General features: G+C 54.5%; 1 protein-coding gene across 1 annotated transcript; it reads left to right on the top strand.

Moving 5' to 3' along the window:
• The first annotated feature begins 6,696 nt into the window (after positions 1-6,696).
• ATP6V0C (ATPase H+ transporting V0 subunit c) lies at positions 6,697-17,453 on the top strand. The gene is made up of 3 exons (NM_001278024.2): positions 6,697-6,870; positions 15,326-15,509; positions 16,617-17,453. The coding sequence occupies exons 1-3, from the start codon at positions 6,795-6,797 to the stop codon at positions 16,819-16,821; spliced, it is 465 nt and encodes a 154-aa protein (NP_001264953.1). The 5' UTR covers positions 6,697-6,794; the 3' UTR covers positions 16,822-17,453.
• Positions 17,454-17,705: the final 252 nt, after the last annotated feature.

Here is a 17,705-nt window from a genome sequence, read left to right as displayed (position 1 = left end):
TTCTGTCTCACGTGAACTCTTCACCGCAGTGAGATGCTGCACTGTGACTGCTGCTGAGATCGGGTCCAAACTGACTGTAAAATAACATGAGGCCAGCAAACTCTGAGATGAGCAGCCTTCCCTTGGCCAAGGCTGAGTGTTTTGCCTCCAGCCTGTGTTGGAAACAGACCAGACCAACCAGCAGCCCTGCTCACATGCAAAGGATGCAGCAGCATCGCTGAGCAGAGCAGGGTTTTGAGTGAGATGCCTGGCAGGCAGGAGGAAAAGAAACACACAGCAAAGGGGCCTGCTGTGCTTCGTATGTGGGTTTGTATGCTTCCAAAGGCAAGGCTGTGATCAGAGGTGATGCAATGTGAAAAAGAGAGTTTGCTGAACTTGCTGAACAATTGGGCAGTCCCTGTGCCGGCTGTTCCCTGCAGGGAAAGCCCGTGGCCAGCAGAGGTTCCCCTTTGATTCATCATGGTTGGGAAAAGCCGTTCCTTCTCCCTCCATCACAAACAGAACCAATTCCACAGCCCCAAAATTGAGTAAACGGAGACTGTCAGAGTACTTTTCTCTTGTAATAGACATAGGGGCAGGGCAAAGGGGCAAGCAGGAGGCTTTCTCCAGCTGACCTCACTTTTGGAAATCACATTTAAGCATTAAACTCCATAACTCACAATTTTACACCTACATTAAAGGCCTTATGCCTATTAACAAGGCGCTGTGCAGCGGGGCTGAGCTGGGCACTGGGGGCTGCTGGCTCAGGACTTTGCATCTGCTTTGAAGTGTGTGGCCGTGGACCTGAGAGGAGAATGGAATGCTTGACTGCGTGGAGCAGTGGGAGGGCTTGCTGGGGTGGGAATGGTCATTCATCGCTCCTGGGCCCCTCGGCTCTGCTGTCTGAGGCTGCTTTTCACTCTGTTTGCAAAACGTGTGCAGTGAAACGAGCCCATCCTTCGGCTGGGTGATGTCTGAGGGCATTCGGCCTCTGTTCTGCTCGTACCTCTTGAGCAAACGCAGATAAGGCTCCACGAGTGCCTGCGCTGCCCCTGACCCTGCGTGTGTGCCTTCCTGTTGCTGACTCAGCCTTGGTTCTGTTTGTTGGTGATTCACCTCCCTCTTTATGGCTGAGGTGTCCTCCCAGAGCTGTGCCCTCCATCTGCCATTGACGGGTTTTTTGGTGGTCTTGGAGCCCTCCACAGCCCCACCAGGTGAGGATCCAGCCTGGGAAAGTCCCACGGCAGAGGGGAATGAGTGCTTGGGCCGCCTCACCCTCCCAGACCGCAGGAGTTGGGTTCTCTGTGCCGTAAACAGAAGCCCAAAGCCTGACCTCTGTCTGTCCCAACATGGCCCACATGACTCGTGCTGTCCCGCTGGCTGTGGCTGGCACAGGGCGTTCCTCTTCTTCCAATGCTTCTCATCACGCTGAAATCCTGCTTCCTTCCAGGCCTTCTGCATTGATGTGAGGACCCACATCTGCCTCCCCATGTGGAGAAGCTCCTTGCTGTGCTGCAGGGATTGCTTCAGGCCCCTTTCCAGCACCACTTCATGGGCTCTGAGCATACAGTGAGTTGATGGACTCATCCTGCTGATGCTCTGAATGCCAGCCCAGCACAGACCACAGTGCAGCCAGTTTGCTTGCTTGCTGTGGGTCTTGCAAAGCACCAACCTGTCCTCCCTTCAGGAAAGCTTTGGGGCTGAGACTTCTGAAGTCCCTCCAGCATCCATTTGCTGGGCTCTGCAGGGCAGGATGTCCAGGCTGGCACTGTGCTCCTCGGACCCCTGCACGCAGAACTGTGAGTGCCACATAGAGCGGCTCCTGGGCAGCATCAGGGCTGCTCTACCTACCTGAGCAGCACCGTGCTGGCAGCTGTGGGTTTTGCTCAGACAGTGCCTGCAGGTTTCCCTCTGGCTTTGCCAGATTTCAGCAGTTCCAGGTGCTGACTTACGCTGTACTGCTAAGAATCTGCCATGCTTCATTTTCTTTTACCAGCTGCCATGACCAATCACAGCCGATGCCATATCCCAAGTTCCTGGCTGCTCAGCTGTAGCTCCTAAGTAACAGTGCCATCGTTTGGGGCAGATGAAGGAGAAGGATCCCTTAAAGCCACAGCTGCACCTGAGCTGTGCTGGGGCTGTGCTGCTGTTCCCCAGTGTCAGTGCTGGCTGTAGGAGGAGCATTTCAGCCTCCAGCACTGCAACACTGCTCGGGGATGGCTGAAGGTGTGGGTCTTCCTGGGACAGCTTTCTTCTCTAAGGGGCCCCACCACAGTGGTGTGCAGAAATTGCAGAAGTGGAAACCAGGGAGGGGAATAACTGACAGGCAGAGGAAATGTGATGGTGATGTGTTTGACGCAGCCTGGAGGGAAGTATGGATGAGCGCGAAGGTTTCTGAAGGGAGAGTCCCACCCCCAGACAGCCCTGATGGGTCTGGAGCTCTGATGGATGTTCTGTGCAGGATTCTGGTCCGTATGGGAAGGGAGCTGTGCCCTCCTTGGGCTCCTGCCCTGCCCATGGGGGGCTCCAGCTGCTGCCCCCTCTCCTGCACTGCTGTAAGGGGCTGTGTGTGGAGAGCAGGGTCTGGGGCAGCCCAGAAGGAAAGGGAAGGGCAGATCTTGGCAGTAAGTCAGTGTAAACAAGTTCCTTTGGCCTGAATTGTGCCTCATGATCTCTGCTGCCATCCGTCTCTGGAACAGCCAGAACGTGCTTGCAGGGGCTGGATCTGTGTTTCCTTGTACACAAGGGATGGGGACGCTCAGCGGCAGTGGCACCGGCCAGCTCCTGCCACTGCACTGGTTTTGGAGGCAAAGGATGTGTTTAAGGGCTTAATGGTTAATCTGCATCCCGCGAGCTCCAAGAACTTGTGAAGGTTAAGAGAGGCCGGGAGCTCATCTGTGCTCCTCGTCCTTCCCCCAGCACGGAGCCACGAGGCCACAGCCCTGCATCGGGCAGGGACCGAAATCTCGGTGCTCCTGCAGGGAGAGATGTGTGCTGAGAGCCACCCCCGGCACGAGGAAGTGCTGCACGTTCAGGGAGGAGGGGGGAAGAACTCCGGAGCATCCGCACAGTGCTTCTGTGGGTTCAGGCCGTGCTGTTGAGACTGCATCGCATGGAGCACCGCGCTGCTGCTGCCCTGCATCCCTCAGCAGCACACAGGAAAGCACCCCACGGCCTGCAGCCCTCGGGGCCCGTGCCAGCCGTGCTGTGTGCCGTGGGGACAGGCAGCGGTCTGTGCCGGCCTGGTGTCAGCACATCAGTGGTGTTACTGATTCACGTGGAGCCACGGAGGCGTTCCGACAGAACGAGCTATTCCTGAAGGGCCCCATGTGATCCTGACTGTGTCAGCTGATGGGAAAAAATCCCTTTATGGAAGAAGCAGGGCACACCTGACGTGGGCCCCGGGCCCTGCGCGTCGTCGCCCTGCCTGCCCAGCTCAGCCCCAGCTGTGCACAGTGCAGCGATGAGTACAAACCGTGCAAGTCCCGAGTGAGGGAGGAGGAACCAAGCCTGGATTCTGCTGCAGGCAGTCCTTGCATGGCTGTGGCAAAGGGGCTCAGAGCTGCAGTGCTGTGTGCTGCCTGCAGCATCACGGCCATTTCCCAGCTGAGGACACGAGGATGAGCCCGGCACAGGGCTCCTGGGGAGGCGCATGGCTGCAGGGATGGGCACTGCCCCGTGCTGCAGAGTCCTGCTGGCACAGCACTGGGACCCCCTGCCTGCTCCTCGCACAGCAGGGACACTGGGACAGCCCCGGGGTTTGTAGCCCCCTGGTGCTGCCCTGCTTATGGGATGTGGTAAGAGGAGGAACTGAGTGTTGTCATGCACATCCCATATTTCCACTGAGTCTCCTACAACCAGCCCTTCCCCTTTTCCGGCCAGCTCTCCGTGTGATCTTTTGTCATCCACAAATGATTTTTGCCCTTTTCACCCACATCCCCTGAGCTGTGCCATGTGGGCTGCGCATTGGGGAGTGTTCCGGGAGCGTGGGGAGGCAGCTGTGCCTGTCCCCATCTGCAGCCAACCTTACAGCACAGCACCTGCATTCTGCGTTGGGCCTTGGAGGAGAAGTGACACCCAGCCCACAGCACTCTGCCTCTTCCAGCAGCAAAGGCAGTTGGCCATCCGCTTCCATAATCCCCGTTCTCAGCTCTGTGCAGCCCTGTGGTCAGCACTGGTGGGATCCTGCCCAGATGTGGCCTTGGGCTCCCATAGCAAACCACAAAGCAGCACCAGGCCAAGAGAAATAACAAAACCAAACAGCTCCCGCTCTGTTTCAGTTTCTCTTTGCTGAACGAGGTGATAACCCAGTGCTGTTTACTTTGGCTCACTGCAGTGCTTCGTTTGGGTGCTCCGGAGGCATGGATGCAATGCAGAGCCAGGAACCGCAGCTGGGGCAGAACTGTACCCACAGGAGGGGAATGGGGCCGGGGTGATCTCTGGGGGGAGAGCAGCAGCAGTGGTTATTTCCCACCCACTCTCATCCATAGGGAAGCAAAGAAAAACTGTGATATGAAAAACAGCGAGAAGAGAGGATTTATGAGCAGGGAAGCTCCAAGCAGCGATGAGATGGTGGTGTGGTTGGATGCGATGGGGTTGGATTTGATCAGAGGCATCAGTGCGCCTCGTCGAGTTGAGCAGGAATGGACAGCCCAGGGTGGAAATCAGTTGCCTCTGATCCAAGCGGAGCAAAAGAGCTCTCGTGCACAAAGTGCCCAACCCAGGGAGCAGAGCAGGGCTGTGTCCCTGGAGCTGTATGGATGACACTGTGTGACTGCAGCACCACGGGGCTGGGCTGGGCACCCTCATGCCTGCAGCCCTGGCAGCAGTGCCTGTGTCCCCCCTGCAGGAAGCAGCACGGGGAAGCTGCCTGTTTTTAACCAGCGATGGCCCAGGAAGGATTTAGCAGTGCCCAACAGCCCCTCGGCACCCGGGCACCACGCAGCAGAGCCAGGAGAGGCCGTGACTGTTTCCCCCACCCAATGCATCCACAGCCCAGGGATGAGCAGGGCAGAGTGGGGCTGGATAAATACAAGGCACTGTGGGAGTGTAAACTGAAATGTTTTGGGGGAAAGTACAGTTAAAAGAACAGAAAACATCCCTTCAATGAATCAGCACTTTGTACTTCCCCCCCACAGCGGGGGCTGCCTGCAGGCACAGGGGGAAGAGCACCCCACAGCCCTGCTGCCCCCCACCCCGCACAGAGCACCACCACCAGCACTGCCTCCAACCACGGCCCTGCCCAGCCCCAGCACCGCATAATGGTTATCAACCCACAACCGACTGCTCCACCATGCCAGAGCAAGGCCTGTCCCTGCCTCAGCTCCGAAAGGCCTCCTGCTGCTAATTGGGGCTGCTGGAAACCCTCATTAGCGATGGCAACCACTGCCATAGCAACAGTGACAGTGCTGGGCAGGCAAACTACAGCTCCCAGCGTGCAGTGCTGCAGGAAAAGCAGAGAGGTGGCAGAGGGCTGGGGGTGATGGGGGTGGTGGAGGAGCACATGTGGGTCCTGCACCCTGCACGGTGCCCCCCAGGGTACTGATGCTCAGTGCCATCAGTTCTCTGCTCATTTCCTCCCAGGTCTGACCGGACTGAAAGAGGCAGCCCGGGAATGGCAATGATGCACACAGGTCCTCAGTTCAGAGCTCTGACTCTGAGGGGTATCGCAACATCAGCACGAAGGGAAGGCCATGAAGCTGCACGAACCCCAAACCCAGCGCCGTGCTGCCCTTGGAGCACTCGGCAGCAGCAGTGGCTCCAGGACGGCTGTGCGGATGGCGATGCCCGGGGCCGGGCTCAGCTCGGGCGGCCTCTCACGCTACCAGGGCGGGGCTGCGGCCACACGGAGCCGCACAGCGCACAGCCCAGCCCTGGCGCTGCCAGCATCGACGAGGGACGCAGCACGGAGCGGCACGGACGTGGCACGGGGCAGCGGGGACGTGGTGGAGGGCTGTGGGCGCTGCCATACTATGGGGCCCTCAGGCTGGAGAAAGGCCGGGGCGTGGTGCTGGGCACGTGCCTGTCAGCAGAGCAAGGGGTACGGCAGGAGGATAGAGGGCACAACGTAGGGCACGTGGCGCGGGGGCACGGCAGAGGGTTAGGGGTGCGCTGCAGGCGACGTGGCACAGCGGATGGGATACGATAAGGGACGCGCCGCGGGGACGCAGCACCGGAGATGGGGACACCGCCGGGCACGTGGCGCACAGCGCCCGGCTGAAGGCTCCGCGAGGCCACGCCCCCTCCTCGGACAGGGGCGTGGCGGCGCGAGGACACGCCCCTTATGCTAATGAGCGCTGAATCACGCTCGGTGGGACGCGGCGGGCGGGCGGGATCGAACCACCGTCGCGGGGGGGACACCGAGCGGAGCGGGGGCAAGAGCGCGGCCGAGCTCCGTGCTCGCGGCCAGGGTGCGGTGCCCGGCAGGCTCCGGGGCCCGCCTCTCCGTGGGAGGGCGGGGCGGGGAGCGGCGGGGAGCGGCAGGGCCGAACCCCCCACGCCGTGACCCGTGGGAGCGGCCGGCGGTGGGCGGGGCGAGGTCACGTGACGGGCGGGCCGCCGCCATTTTGTCCTGCGGAGGCCATATGTAGGGCGCCGCGCAGAGCCGCCGCGCAGTGCCGCCGGGACGCAGCTCCGCGCCGCCCGCCCCGCCCTCCCCATCGCCGGCCTCCGCCCGCCGCTCTCCCGCCCACCCTCCCTCCTCGCCTCCGCCATTTTGTGGCCGGCCGCTGCCTGCGGAGGACGGCGCCGCGGCGGAGCCCCGTTCCCTGCCTGCCCGCTCCGTGCCCCGCTCCGGCCCCCCCGGCCCCGCAGCCATGTCCTCCGGCAGCACCCCCGAGTACGCCTCCTTCTTCGCCGTGATGGGCGCCTCGGCCGCCATGGTCTTCAGCGGTGAGCGCTCCTGCGGCGCGGGGGATGGGGGGGCGAGGCCGGGCCGGGTTGGGGGGCGCGCCCGGGGCTGTGCCGCCACGCGAGGGCGGCTGTCGGGGCGGGGGGGAGGCGGGGGTTCGGGCTGCGCGCGGGGGCGGTGAGCGGGGCCGCTCCCCCTCCTCCTCCCGGCTCCATCCGGGCATCGGCGGCGGCCGAGGGTCCGCGCGGTGACGTCACCGCCGCCGGCGGAGCCCCCGCTGCCACGTGACTGCGGCGCCGGCGGGGATCGGGGGCCGCGCTGTGCCGTTCCATCCCGGGGCGGCCCTTCCCGCTGCGGAGCCGCTTTACGCTGCGCTGACGTTTCCCCGGGGCAGCGCCGGGCTGCGCTTCGTTGGGACCGGAGCCTCCGTGGCCGCGTCGGTGATGCTGAAGGACGCTGGTGGGCTTCCCCTTTTCCTAAGCGATGGGAGCCCCGTAAAGCACCGCCGGGGAAGCTCTCATCCCACGGCTGTCTGTGCTATAGGTGGCAGAGATGGGCGTGGAGCTCCTCAGCCTGCCCTGCGGCACTGCGGGTCTGCCCCATTGCAGGCAGTGCTGTGGGTCCCAGGGCCCCACGGCCCGGGAGGTGCTCCTTCCCAGCTCTGATATGACCAGAACACGTCAGGCACCTGCAGGGAACAGCCTCTGCTCCAAAGCCTTACTGTGGTCTGCATGCATGCAGTGACCTGCTTGCCCGTCTGCATGCATGGGCTGTTCTGTCTGTGTTCCACCCAGCGTGGTGAGGAGGAGTCCATGCGCTCATTCAGCAGCAGCTGCAGCTCCATTTGCATCACTGCTGCGCTTACACCCATCTGCTTTGGTGTTAATGATGCCTCCGAGATGGTATCTGACAGGCAGACTGGTGGAGGCTGCTCTTGGTTAGAGCAGCAGATCAAGCTGTGAATGTACAGTGTATATAAAACATTTGAGGGGCAACTGCGGCTCTGCTGGTGTGGGCAATGGGGGCTGGGCTCAGTGCTGCTCTGAGCTCACACCCCAGCACAGAAGCAGCTGTGCCCAGTGCTGAGGGCACGTGGTGGTGGTGGCTGCTGCGGAGCTCAGCCTTCATACGTGTGCCTGATGCTGCCTGGGACGTGGCACGCAGTGCAGGCTGTGTGCCCACCAGGAGCAGGCTGAGCGCCTCGCAGGAGTGGGAAACAAAATGGAGCTGGCAGATGAACGCCTTTGGCAATGGCAGTGATTAAAGTCTTCAGTGACTGCTTTCCCCAAGGAAGTACAGCATCTCATTCTCCCTGCAGAATTGCACTTGAAGCAGAAGAGCACTGTATGGCATTTCAGACTCTTTTGTGCAAAGTTTGCTTCAGTGGAAACCTTGGTGAGGGATGCAGTGTTGAGTCAACCTTTCAGTAAGATCTCAGAGCATTGCCTGGCACTCTGAACTAGAAATGAGGTATTTCCTAGAAGCTGCAGGTCTGGTAGCACTGTATTGTGGGGCTGCAGGTGGCAGGGGAGGGTTTGGGATGGGTAAATCAGGGCACCCAAGCTGTACCAGTGAGGGTTTGGTTGCTGTGCTGCTGCTGGGGCAGGGCTGGGCTTCGGGTGGCCAGCAGCATGCTGGGGCTGAGCACATCTGGTGAATATGACCACTGAAGCACATCTAAATACAGCTTGGGAGCAGGGAGCTAAGGCTGCATGGGCAGGCAGTGTGCAGTTACCTGAACCTGCTGTGGCTGGGTGTTGAGTAGCACAGCGATCATGGCTGACTCATGGTGTGTCTAAAGATCAGCTTCTTGCGAGGCTGGTGATTGTATTAAAGACATGTTTCTAGTAAACACGGTCAGGTTTGACACTGTCCAAGCTAGTTTGATGTGAAAACAGGTGACTTCAAGCAGCTCTGTTTGGTGTTGGAACATTAACAGCTGATGTAGAATAGATAGCAGAACTTGTTCTGGTCAGCTCGTGCTGAGGGCAGTGAGGAGCACACAGCAGGCTGTGTGACCTTGGCTGTCTCAGGCCTGCTGTCACTGATCACAGCCTGCTGTAGCAGCTAAGATTCCTTTATTTCCTATGTCTAAAACATGTGGCTGGCTCAGTGTCAGATGCTGCTGAGTGATCCAGTGAGAGACTTTCCCATGTGACTTCTGCGTGCCAGAAATGAAGAAGCACAGCATTGAGCAAAGCTGTCCAGCAGTGTGCAAGGCAGATTGCCCAGAAGAGTGGGATGAGCCGGGCTGCCCATCAGGTCCCCACAGTGTGATAGGAGTCTTGCTGGGACCCGCTGGGGCAGGCAATGTGATGCTGCTGTGCTGTCAGGCATTGGGAAGACTGCTAATGAGGAAGACTCCAGCCAGCAGTGCGAAGGCAGTCCTGTGTCCTACTTCTCATTGTGGCTGCAGAGCTAACAAAATGCTTATTTTAAGCTAGGGCCATGGGTGTGCTACAGCTGTTGATTAGCTGCTGTGCCCCCCCCCCCCCCCATGGAATTGCTGGCTCAGAACGTGAGCTTGGTGCAGCTGGCAGCCGTGCACACTGATTCCAGGAGGTCCTGACTGCAAAGTTTGTACCCCTGAGGGCAGGTGATTCCTGTGCTTCCTGAAATACTGATCTTGGTGGGTGTGGGGTTGTTAGAGGAGAGTGTGAAGGGCTCTCCAGGCCTCATCCTAGGAGGAACTCGCATACTGCCCAGGTGTAACTTGCAGGTGAGAAATGAAATGGCAGAGCAGAGTGATTCTCTGTTCCCAACCACTCTAAAGACCCTCAGGGGCAGGTGGTAGGGGCAGGAGAGCTGTGTGGGTCAGCACCTCACATTGCTGTACTGTCTGCAGTAGAGAGCAGCGTAAAATAATGGTTGACAGCAGGTAAAATGTTGGACTCAACACAAGTGTTGGAACAAAAGTACAACAAGCAGTGCTGCTGCAGGTGAATTAAATTAATGGAAGGCATAAATAAGGGCGTGACTTCTGCTCTGCAAATACTAGTGTCCGGAACATCTGAAAACCAGATTGAGAATCATTATAAACGGTCTTAGCCATTAGCTCTGTGAAACTGGGCTGAAGCTGGTATGCTGCTGCTTGTGTGGTGTCTTCCAGCTGTATCTGGTGGGATTCCCATCTGGCCACAGAGTCACTGTAGGCTATGAAGTCTTTGGGCATTTTCATTGTGATGGAACTTCAGTGCAGTGGTAGTTAAGATGAACACCAGTTGCCTTGGGACCTCTTAATCGACTTCTTTCTTTCAGTTCCTAAAATGTGCCTCTATCATCTCTCCAGAGCCTGACTAATTGCAAATGGTGGTTGCCAACTAGAAAATTCTAGAGCTCCATCAGGATGTTCTACGGCACTCTGAACCATGGAACCACAGAACTGTGCTTCTCCCTGCTAACTGCCCTCACAAGACAGTAAGGCAGGACCTGCTGACCTTGCTTCCTCAAGTGGTGCAACCTGTGAACACAAGCCTTCAGTCTTATCACATGGGGCTGAATGGGATGACCTTGGCTTCCCCAGGGGCTTCATAGTTATGGCTGCTGTCTGCTCAGCACTGTAAGCTGCTCGGCCAACCAGCTGGCATGAGAAACAGCAGCTCTGCTAATCTGCCCCTGTGGTGGAGTGGGCCACCTGCCTGTGAAGTGGGCTGTCTTTGGGCAGTGGGAGGGCTGAGTGATGAGGATAAGTAGTAATAGGGCTGGCTTGTAGTGGGAGCAGTATATGTTGCTGCTTGCTGAAAAGTACTCGTATGGTGAGACCTATTCCCTTCATCACAACTTATTAAAAAATAAAACAGACCTGCCCTGTGTGCTGCACAGTGCACTGTGTGCTGAGTGCAGTTGCAGCCATCTCAGCTGGTTGGACAACTGACCGATAACCTCTTTGGGCTGTCTGTTCTGCAGTGTAACCACGAGGAGCTGGTGTTTGTGGAGTTCTCACATTGACTGAAGAGGAGCACGCTGCTCATTAGCCCCTTGCAGGTTGATTTTTTGATCCTTCTGAAACCTGGCAGTGCGGAGCTTATTTGATATCCCCATGTCTTCTCATACAATCAGGAAAGAACACAGAATGCTGTGCCTCATGCTGTAGTGGGTGACGCAAGATGAGAATTGCAGACTGCCTCTCCCTGCAGGGCAGTGTCTGCTACCCCTGCAGCCATCCCTGGAGATGGGCTGCAGCTGCTCTTCAGCTCTGCATTCTGAAGCTGTGTGGGTTCCAGGTACTTCTCCACTTGTGTGGCTGCCCTGTGAAGGGGCAGCTGTGCACCATAGGGTTTTGCCAAAACAGCTGTGGAGCATCTGTGGGTGTGATCTGAGGTAGGGCTGTGTTCATGTTCAGCTTGGTGGTGTGGAGGGGCCTCAGCACCACTGGGGTGCCTCCCACCTCTGAAGATGACCGTGAGCTTGGCGTGGCAGAGCAAGGGCTGTGCTTGACCCAGCTGTCACCTCTAGCAAAAACCTGCAGAGGTTAACAGTCTGCAGGAGGATTAGCTTCAGGTGAACTGCTTCCTGCTGTCTGGTACAAGGCAAGCCTGCCTATTGCACAGGACAGCTCATTTGATGCTGGATTAATTAGAAGAGGCTCAGGGTGCACGTTCTTATCCAGAATGGTCTTTTGGTCTTGCCATGGTAGCGAACCACATTCTGTCTGTCTGGAAGTTTGACTTGTATTACTAAGCCAAGGAAGTCCGGCTTATTAAGTGCTATGGGAGTTCTTCCTCTGCCACTGCTGTGTGGAAACCTGCATCACTGTGGTGGGACACGAGGAGTCACAGCTCTGAATGGATTAGATGCTGCCGGACTGTGCATGGCCGATTCCCACCATGTCTGGATTCCTCACGGCTGCTCAGACTGCAAGAAGCCACATCTATGGGAGTGGTGCTTTGACTTGAAGGCTCCTGGTGGTCAGTGTGTGTCAATGCCCATTGGTCTACAGAAATTGTCCGTATGTGTCTGCAGCATTGCACAGAAACAGTGTAATGCTTTTGGTTACAGCCTCTTTGTGCATGGAGGGGTGTTGCATGAGGTGACTTGCAGCTGTCTTAGCTGCAGGATTAGTGTGCTCGGTGCATGACCTCACTGAGCACTGCAGCTATAGCTACGACGGGTTGGTCCTGACACTTGTGCTAGCACTGACCTAGAACACAGATGACTGGAGTGCTAACAGTGTCAAAGTTCCAGGGAGAGCCCTGGCAAGACTGGTCTTCAGTCCTTCCTGCAGCCACTGCCTGCATGGCGTGTTGCTTTCTAGTCTGTGCTTCATTTCAGAGCTGTACTGTTACACTGCTTCTGCTCCCACCTTTGGCTAATGGAAGTGCCATTTAGCATCTCTGTGGTCTCATGGGAGTGCGTTTTGTCCTAGGAGTGGTACTGAAGCAGCTCTAGTATGAGTTCTAGGCATTACCCTACAGAAATTCTGCAGGTTTGAGTTACCTTTGAAACGGGTGTACTGGAAGTAAGCCTTGAATGATGTGTGAGCTTGTGTGCTGCACACCTCTGAGCTTTTGAATGGCACAGTTTCTGGTTATAGGCAGCATGGCTTCTTCCCCTGATAAAGCTAGGTGGCGAAGTGCAGTTCCTTCTGCATCACTGGGGTGTCTTGATGACTGCTATAAAGGCTGTGTTTGCAATGTTACAATCTAATTGGCCTGTGTGTTAGGGGAGATTGAGCTGTGTGACCTGATATCAGTATTTGGAGTCACGGTATGTAACAATGATGGGCAAAACTCGTTTTGCTTTTTTCAGCCATTCATGTAGATCTCTTCAAGCCTTGTTCTCTGAGATTGCAGAAAATAGCCTTGCATTCCAACTCGGCAGGAGCATTTTGAATGCAGTGCATGAAGTGCTTGTGCTTCTGATGTTCACAGCTGTCAAGAAGTGGAAGTCCAGATGTACAGCATTGCTCTGGGTGCCTCGTGGCCCACACTGAGCAGCTGTGTGATGGGGAGGTGGACCTGCTCCCTGGGATGCAGTTCTAGGGTAGCATCAAAAGCTCAGGGATACTTGTGAGGCTAGTGAAGGGAGATGAGGCAACCTGCTTTGTAAAGCTTAGTGGAGGTGTGGGGACCTCTGGTGTGAGGCTGCTGGGCAGAGTGCTGATAAATGCTGATGGGTGCAGATGTGCCAGCTCTGAGGCTGGATAGGCAATGCTTCTGCTGTTCTCATGGGGGACAAATAGCTGTTCAGTGCCATCTGTAAGTGTAAGCTGTGCAGCAACTCGCTGCCACAGTATGGGCTGACTTTATGTGACAAATGGCCTGGGCAAAATCAGATGTGCTGACAGTTGTCTGTTCCATAGGTTTTTGGAATAGATAACTAGAAACTGACAAATGTGCTCTGAGATACCCCTCCCCGAAACTGAATCAGGGTGGCTTTCTGTAAATGGTATTGCAAAACCCACTTCTGTAATCCACTGCCATGTTCATTGCGACACCTCCAAGTAACCTCAGATTTGGAGGAAGTAATGACAGATGCAGTTTTGAGCAGTGAACTTCGCTCCCCTTGCAGGCCTTCTTAGAGAGAACTGTGGAAGCTTATGCAAAAGTGTCTCCTGCTAAAAGCTTTGGCTGGAAGAAGGTAACCGGACTTGTGATTCCACTTGCATCCGTTCCTTGGATGTTTAATCTGAAAGAAAAGGTTCCTAATTCAAGCCAGAGTATCTTCTAGATGCCCGTAGGGGTAGACATGTACAGCTAGCATCACTGATACTGTAGCTGAGTTTCTGCAATGAGTTCTGGGCTTCACCTACACAGGCAACTGAAACCTGTTTCCTGATTGCAAGAAAACTGCAGAATTGATGGAACAATCTACTCCTGAACTGCACTGAACAGTTCTTTACGTGTCTCCTTGCAGGAAAGACTTGAAAAGGATCCAGGTTGCAGGAGGTTAAAGAGCTTTGTTAATGCAGAACTAATTTGTAGTTGATGAGGCTTTCCTTTGCAGTCTTTAACTAAAACCACTTCTGGGAGGGAGTCTTATGTGATTGTAGCACTGTAACCCTCACTCTCACGATCTTTGGTGTGCAGAGCTGGGAGGATTACCGTTCAGCTCTTGGCTGCTAGAAGTTGGCTTTACCTAGATAGGGGAAAATGGGAGAGTGGATAGCCTAAACCATCTGAATAACTAGCAGCTGTTTTGTAACATCCCCTCCCAGTGCAGGAGGCAGCTACACATCTGTGTGGAACAAACAGCTCTCCCCTATAGAAAGCTTAATTCTTACCAAGGGTGAACCAGACCTGTGTATGAGAGGTGCCAGGACAGCACAAGCGTTTGAAATTCCTGTGGTTGTAGTAATCTTCAGTGGCCTTTTTCAGCAGACGGGAGTAGTTTTCACACCAGTGAATCAGGACTCCAACCTTTGAGTATTGATGTGATGGTGGCTGGGGAGGAGGCAGCCCTTGCATTGCTTGCTGGTGCTGTTTCAGCTGTGGTCCTGGGTGGCTGCTCAGCTGCTCATCATCTCCCAGTGGTTCTGAGTGCGGCCCAGAGGTGCACTTCCTAATGTACTATGGAACAAGGCTGAGACAAAATGGGTCTTCCTAAATACTTCAGAATCACAGAATGAGGTTTTATGGGACTACTTTAAAGCTTTCAGGACAGAAGTCACTTTTTTGAGGCAGTACTTTGGGCTCTTGTTTCTAGCAGTGCTCTGTTGAAGGTGATGAGCCCATGTGCTGCTTTGGGAACCGAGCTTTGGGTTTGTGTGCTGCAGGCTGCATACTGAATACCTCCCTAGATGGTGTGAGGACCTTAGGGGTGAGGTGGTGGTTGTGGCTGTGAACTGCAAGCTGTGCTGCTCTTCCTGATTCCAGTGGTTGGGTTAGCAGTGTTTGGACCAGGTGGAGGTATTGCATGGAAGGAGGGAGTCCTTTCCCCAAGGAACAAAGTGCAGCAATAATATGAATGGTAGTTGCTGTCTCGGAATCTATGTGATGGAGCCGGAGCTGTGTGTATCACCCTGAGCCAGTGCGTGGGGCAGATACCTTTTGTGGTAGGAAAGGCCTCATGTTAAGGCAACTTGTTAAACATTGGGTGTGTTTAAGAACTCAAAGTTCAGTAACATTAAGAGCTATAGCTTTCAATCAGGCTACTTGCTGCTGCAGTAGCAAAGCGTGCTTTGCTACGTTTCCTCCCAGATTCCATTGAGTAGAGCCTCTGCATTCTGGACTCTGGGAGGGCCAAGGTAACAAGTTCCAGTGCAGACCTAAATAGGGAATGCATTTGTGCTGCAGTGCTTGCCCTGCTGTGAAGCTGGCTGCTCAGGGGATGTTCAGTGGCCAGTAGTGCTTGAACAGCAGCAGTTTCGTTTCAGGGCTATGGGTAAGTCACTTCCCTGTGTTTTAAGGGAGTATGCCTGCCTGACAAACCAAGTGGTCAAGTGACCGTGTTGGACTTGCACAATTCTTCCCTGTGCTGACTCAGCTGTTCTAATGCTGCAGTCCGACAAAGGCGGTATTATCTGGGGAACTTCCTAATGTGTCTTTTCTCTTGCAGCCTTGGGAGCCGCTTATGGAACTGCGAAGAGTGGCACGGGTATTGCAGCCATGTCTGTCATGAGGCCTGAGCTCATCATGAAGTCAATTATTCCTGTTGTCATGGCGGGTATTATAGCTATCTATGGCCTCGTAGTGGCGGTCCTCATTGCCAATGCTCTTTCACCAACTATCACACTATTCAAGTAAGTTCTGCACCTGTGAATTTCGTTGAAATTTGTTCTGGCAGCATTTGGATGCTGTGGGATGGATAGATTTTGCATTAAGCTCTCTAGAAAGTGCGGGTTGCCATAAATGCTGAGTGCTCCCAAGTTGACCTCAAGAATACCAGCTGGATTTCAGCTGTCCTCCCCAGTGTCTTAGGGTCAGCGACAGAGGTGTGTCAGCTGATGAATGAGAAGCAGTACTGTGGGACACAGTGTCATGGTTTATGGCTCCAGAGAAGCAGTGCAGTCAGGGGATGGGGGCCTGAGTGTGTTCAGTGGTGTCACATTCTAGAGATGGAGTATGCAGGTCTTCTCAAGAGTTGATCAAGGTATCTAAATAGCTTTCCTGTTGCCTAGGAGATGCAAGTGAATAATTAATGTTGCTTGCTTTTTTACATGCTGGTAAATCAATCCTCAGGCTATGCATTGTACCTCTATACGTGCTGTAGTCTGAAACTTAATCTGCTCAGTTTCTGAGAATAGCTGGAACTAGCTTGGTTGATGTCAGTACAAAACAACGCTTCTGTGGCCTAACAGAGCAGGTAGCCATGCTGTTATACAAGCGATAGCAGATGAGCATTGTGGTAAGCCTTTATCTAAGAAATAGCAGATGGAAATGTTCCTTTGAAGTTACCAGGTGGTCAGACCCTAAGGACTGCTCTTCAGGCACCCATCTAGAAAGCCAGAGCATCCCTGACTGACCTGTCCATATTAACTCCATGTGCAACTCTTCTACTACAGGAGAACTTCTTGCCAGTGTATGCCATGGCTGTGTAATATGATTGCTAAAGGCAGGAAGGAAAAGCAGCCACTAATAGGCTGCACATCAGTGGGACAGGTGTTAGTGTGAACACTGGGCTGCAGTGAGCTGAGCGTAAGTACTGGAGCTAGGAAGCATGGAAAGCATCTGCTTCATGATATGTGCTGTGCTTGCTTAAATGAGTACAGACCTTTCTGCAGGAACGAGGTTCTTTTTAGACATTTATTTGCCCTCTCTCTGGGGAGAGGGGGGCTTAAGTTTGTCCTGAAGGTGGAAGGTCGTGTCCTGTTGCTTGCCACTGAGACTCTTTTTCATCTGTCCTGCAGGAGCTTTCTTCAGCTGGGTGCTGGTTTGAGCGTGGGCCTCAGCGGTCTGGCTGCTGGCTTTGCCATTGGCATCGTGGGTGATGCAGGAGTACGGGGAACAGCGCAGCAGCCCAGGTTATTTGTGGGCATGATCCTCATCTTGATCTTCGCTGAAGTCTTGGGTCTCTACGGCCTCATTGTTGCCCTTATCCTCTCCACAAAGTAAACGTCGCAGTATGATGTAAAGAGATGTAACAAATCAACGTTTAAAAAAAAAAAAAACAAAGCTCCAGAATGGAAATGGTCTCTCCAATGTGTACAGTTGTCCCAATTTGGTAGTTGATCTCTTGTAAATGCGCAATGTACGTTAGTGACTTGTCTGTCATGTGTGTAATTCAATATTAAATTGGTTGGGCAGCTCCAAGCCTGCTGCGTGGCTTGGGGTGGCCCGCGTGCAATTTTCCACCCATTGCTGTTAGTACTTTATGTATAAATATGAACTAGAAATGTAATTTTTCTCTTCACTGGATGTTTATTTATAAAAGACTTGACATGTTCATACATCTATGGAGCGAAGATTTTCAATTTCCCATGCTATATATATTAATCTTATATATAGGTAGATTACACTGTGGGGTCAATTGTAAGTGCAGAGAATTCCTTGGATGTAACTTTGATTCTAAAGATTGCTGTAGTGTCATGGTATTGGAGTATGAGAATTTTGTGTTTTATTACAGCAATTGTCCGAAACACTCCCGTGTTTCAGTAGTAACTGCGTATGCTCTGGCATCAGAGTTGTGCACCCACTGTTGGGTTACAGACTTATACGATGTTTCCAAATAAAACTTCCTCACTACATTGCTGTAATGACTCCTCTGCCTCTAATTTAATGCTTTTGCTGCTCCCTCGGGGAGAGGGGGGATTCTGCAAGGGGGAGGCAGGGTCTTTGAAGTGACTGAGAGCTATGTGGAAGTTGGCTGCTCAAAGCATTCCTTTTTCTTCCTGGGCAGAGAGCAATGGATGCTGCTGCTGTGTGCTGCCTGGGCTGTGCTTGTGAGCAGAATGCTGCCTGATTGAGTGGTACTTTGCTGTGTGTCACATAGCAACATG

Source organism: Gallus gallus, chromosome 14, assembly GCF_016699485.2.
Source record: "Gallus gallus isolate bGalGal1 chromosome 14, bGalGal1.mat.broiler.GRCg7b, whole genome shotgun sequence".
Taxonomy (NCBI): domain Eukaryota; kingdom Metazoa; phylum Chordata; class Aves; order Galliformes; family Phasianidae; genus Gallus; species Gallus gallus.
The sequence above is the reverse complement of the archived record's forward strand: the minus strand, read 5'-3'. Positions and strand labels throughout refer to the sequence as shown.

Coding starts and splice junctions, on each gene's coding strand:
- ATP6V0C (NM_001278024.2), top strand. CDS start 6,795: ATGTCCTCCGGCAGCACCCCCGAGTACGCCTCCTTCTTCGCCGTGATG. Junction 6,871..15,325: donor GGCCGCCATGGTCTTCAGCG/GTGAGCGCTCCT, acceptor TTTCTCTTGCAG/CCTTGGGAGCCGCTTATGGA. Junction 15,510..16,616: donor CCAACTATCACACTATTCAA/GTAAGTTCTGCA, acceptor TCTGTCCTGCAG/GAGCTTTCTTCAGCTGGGTG.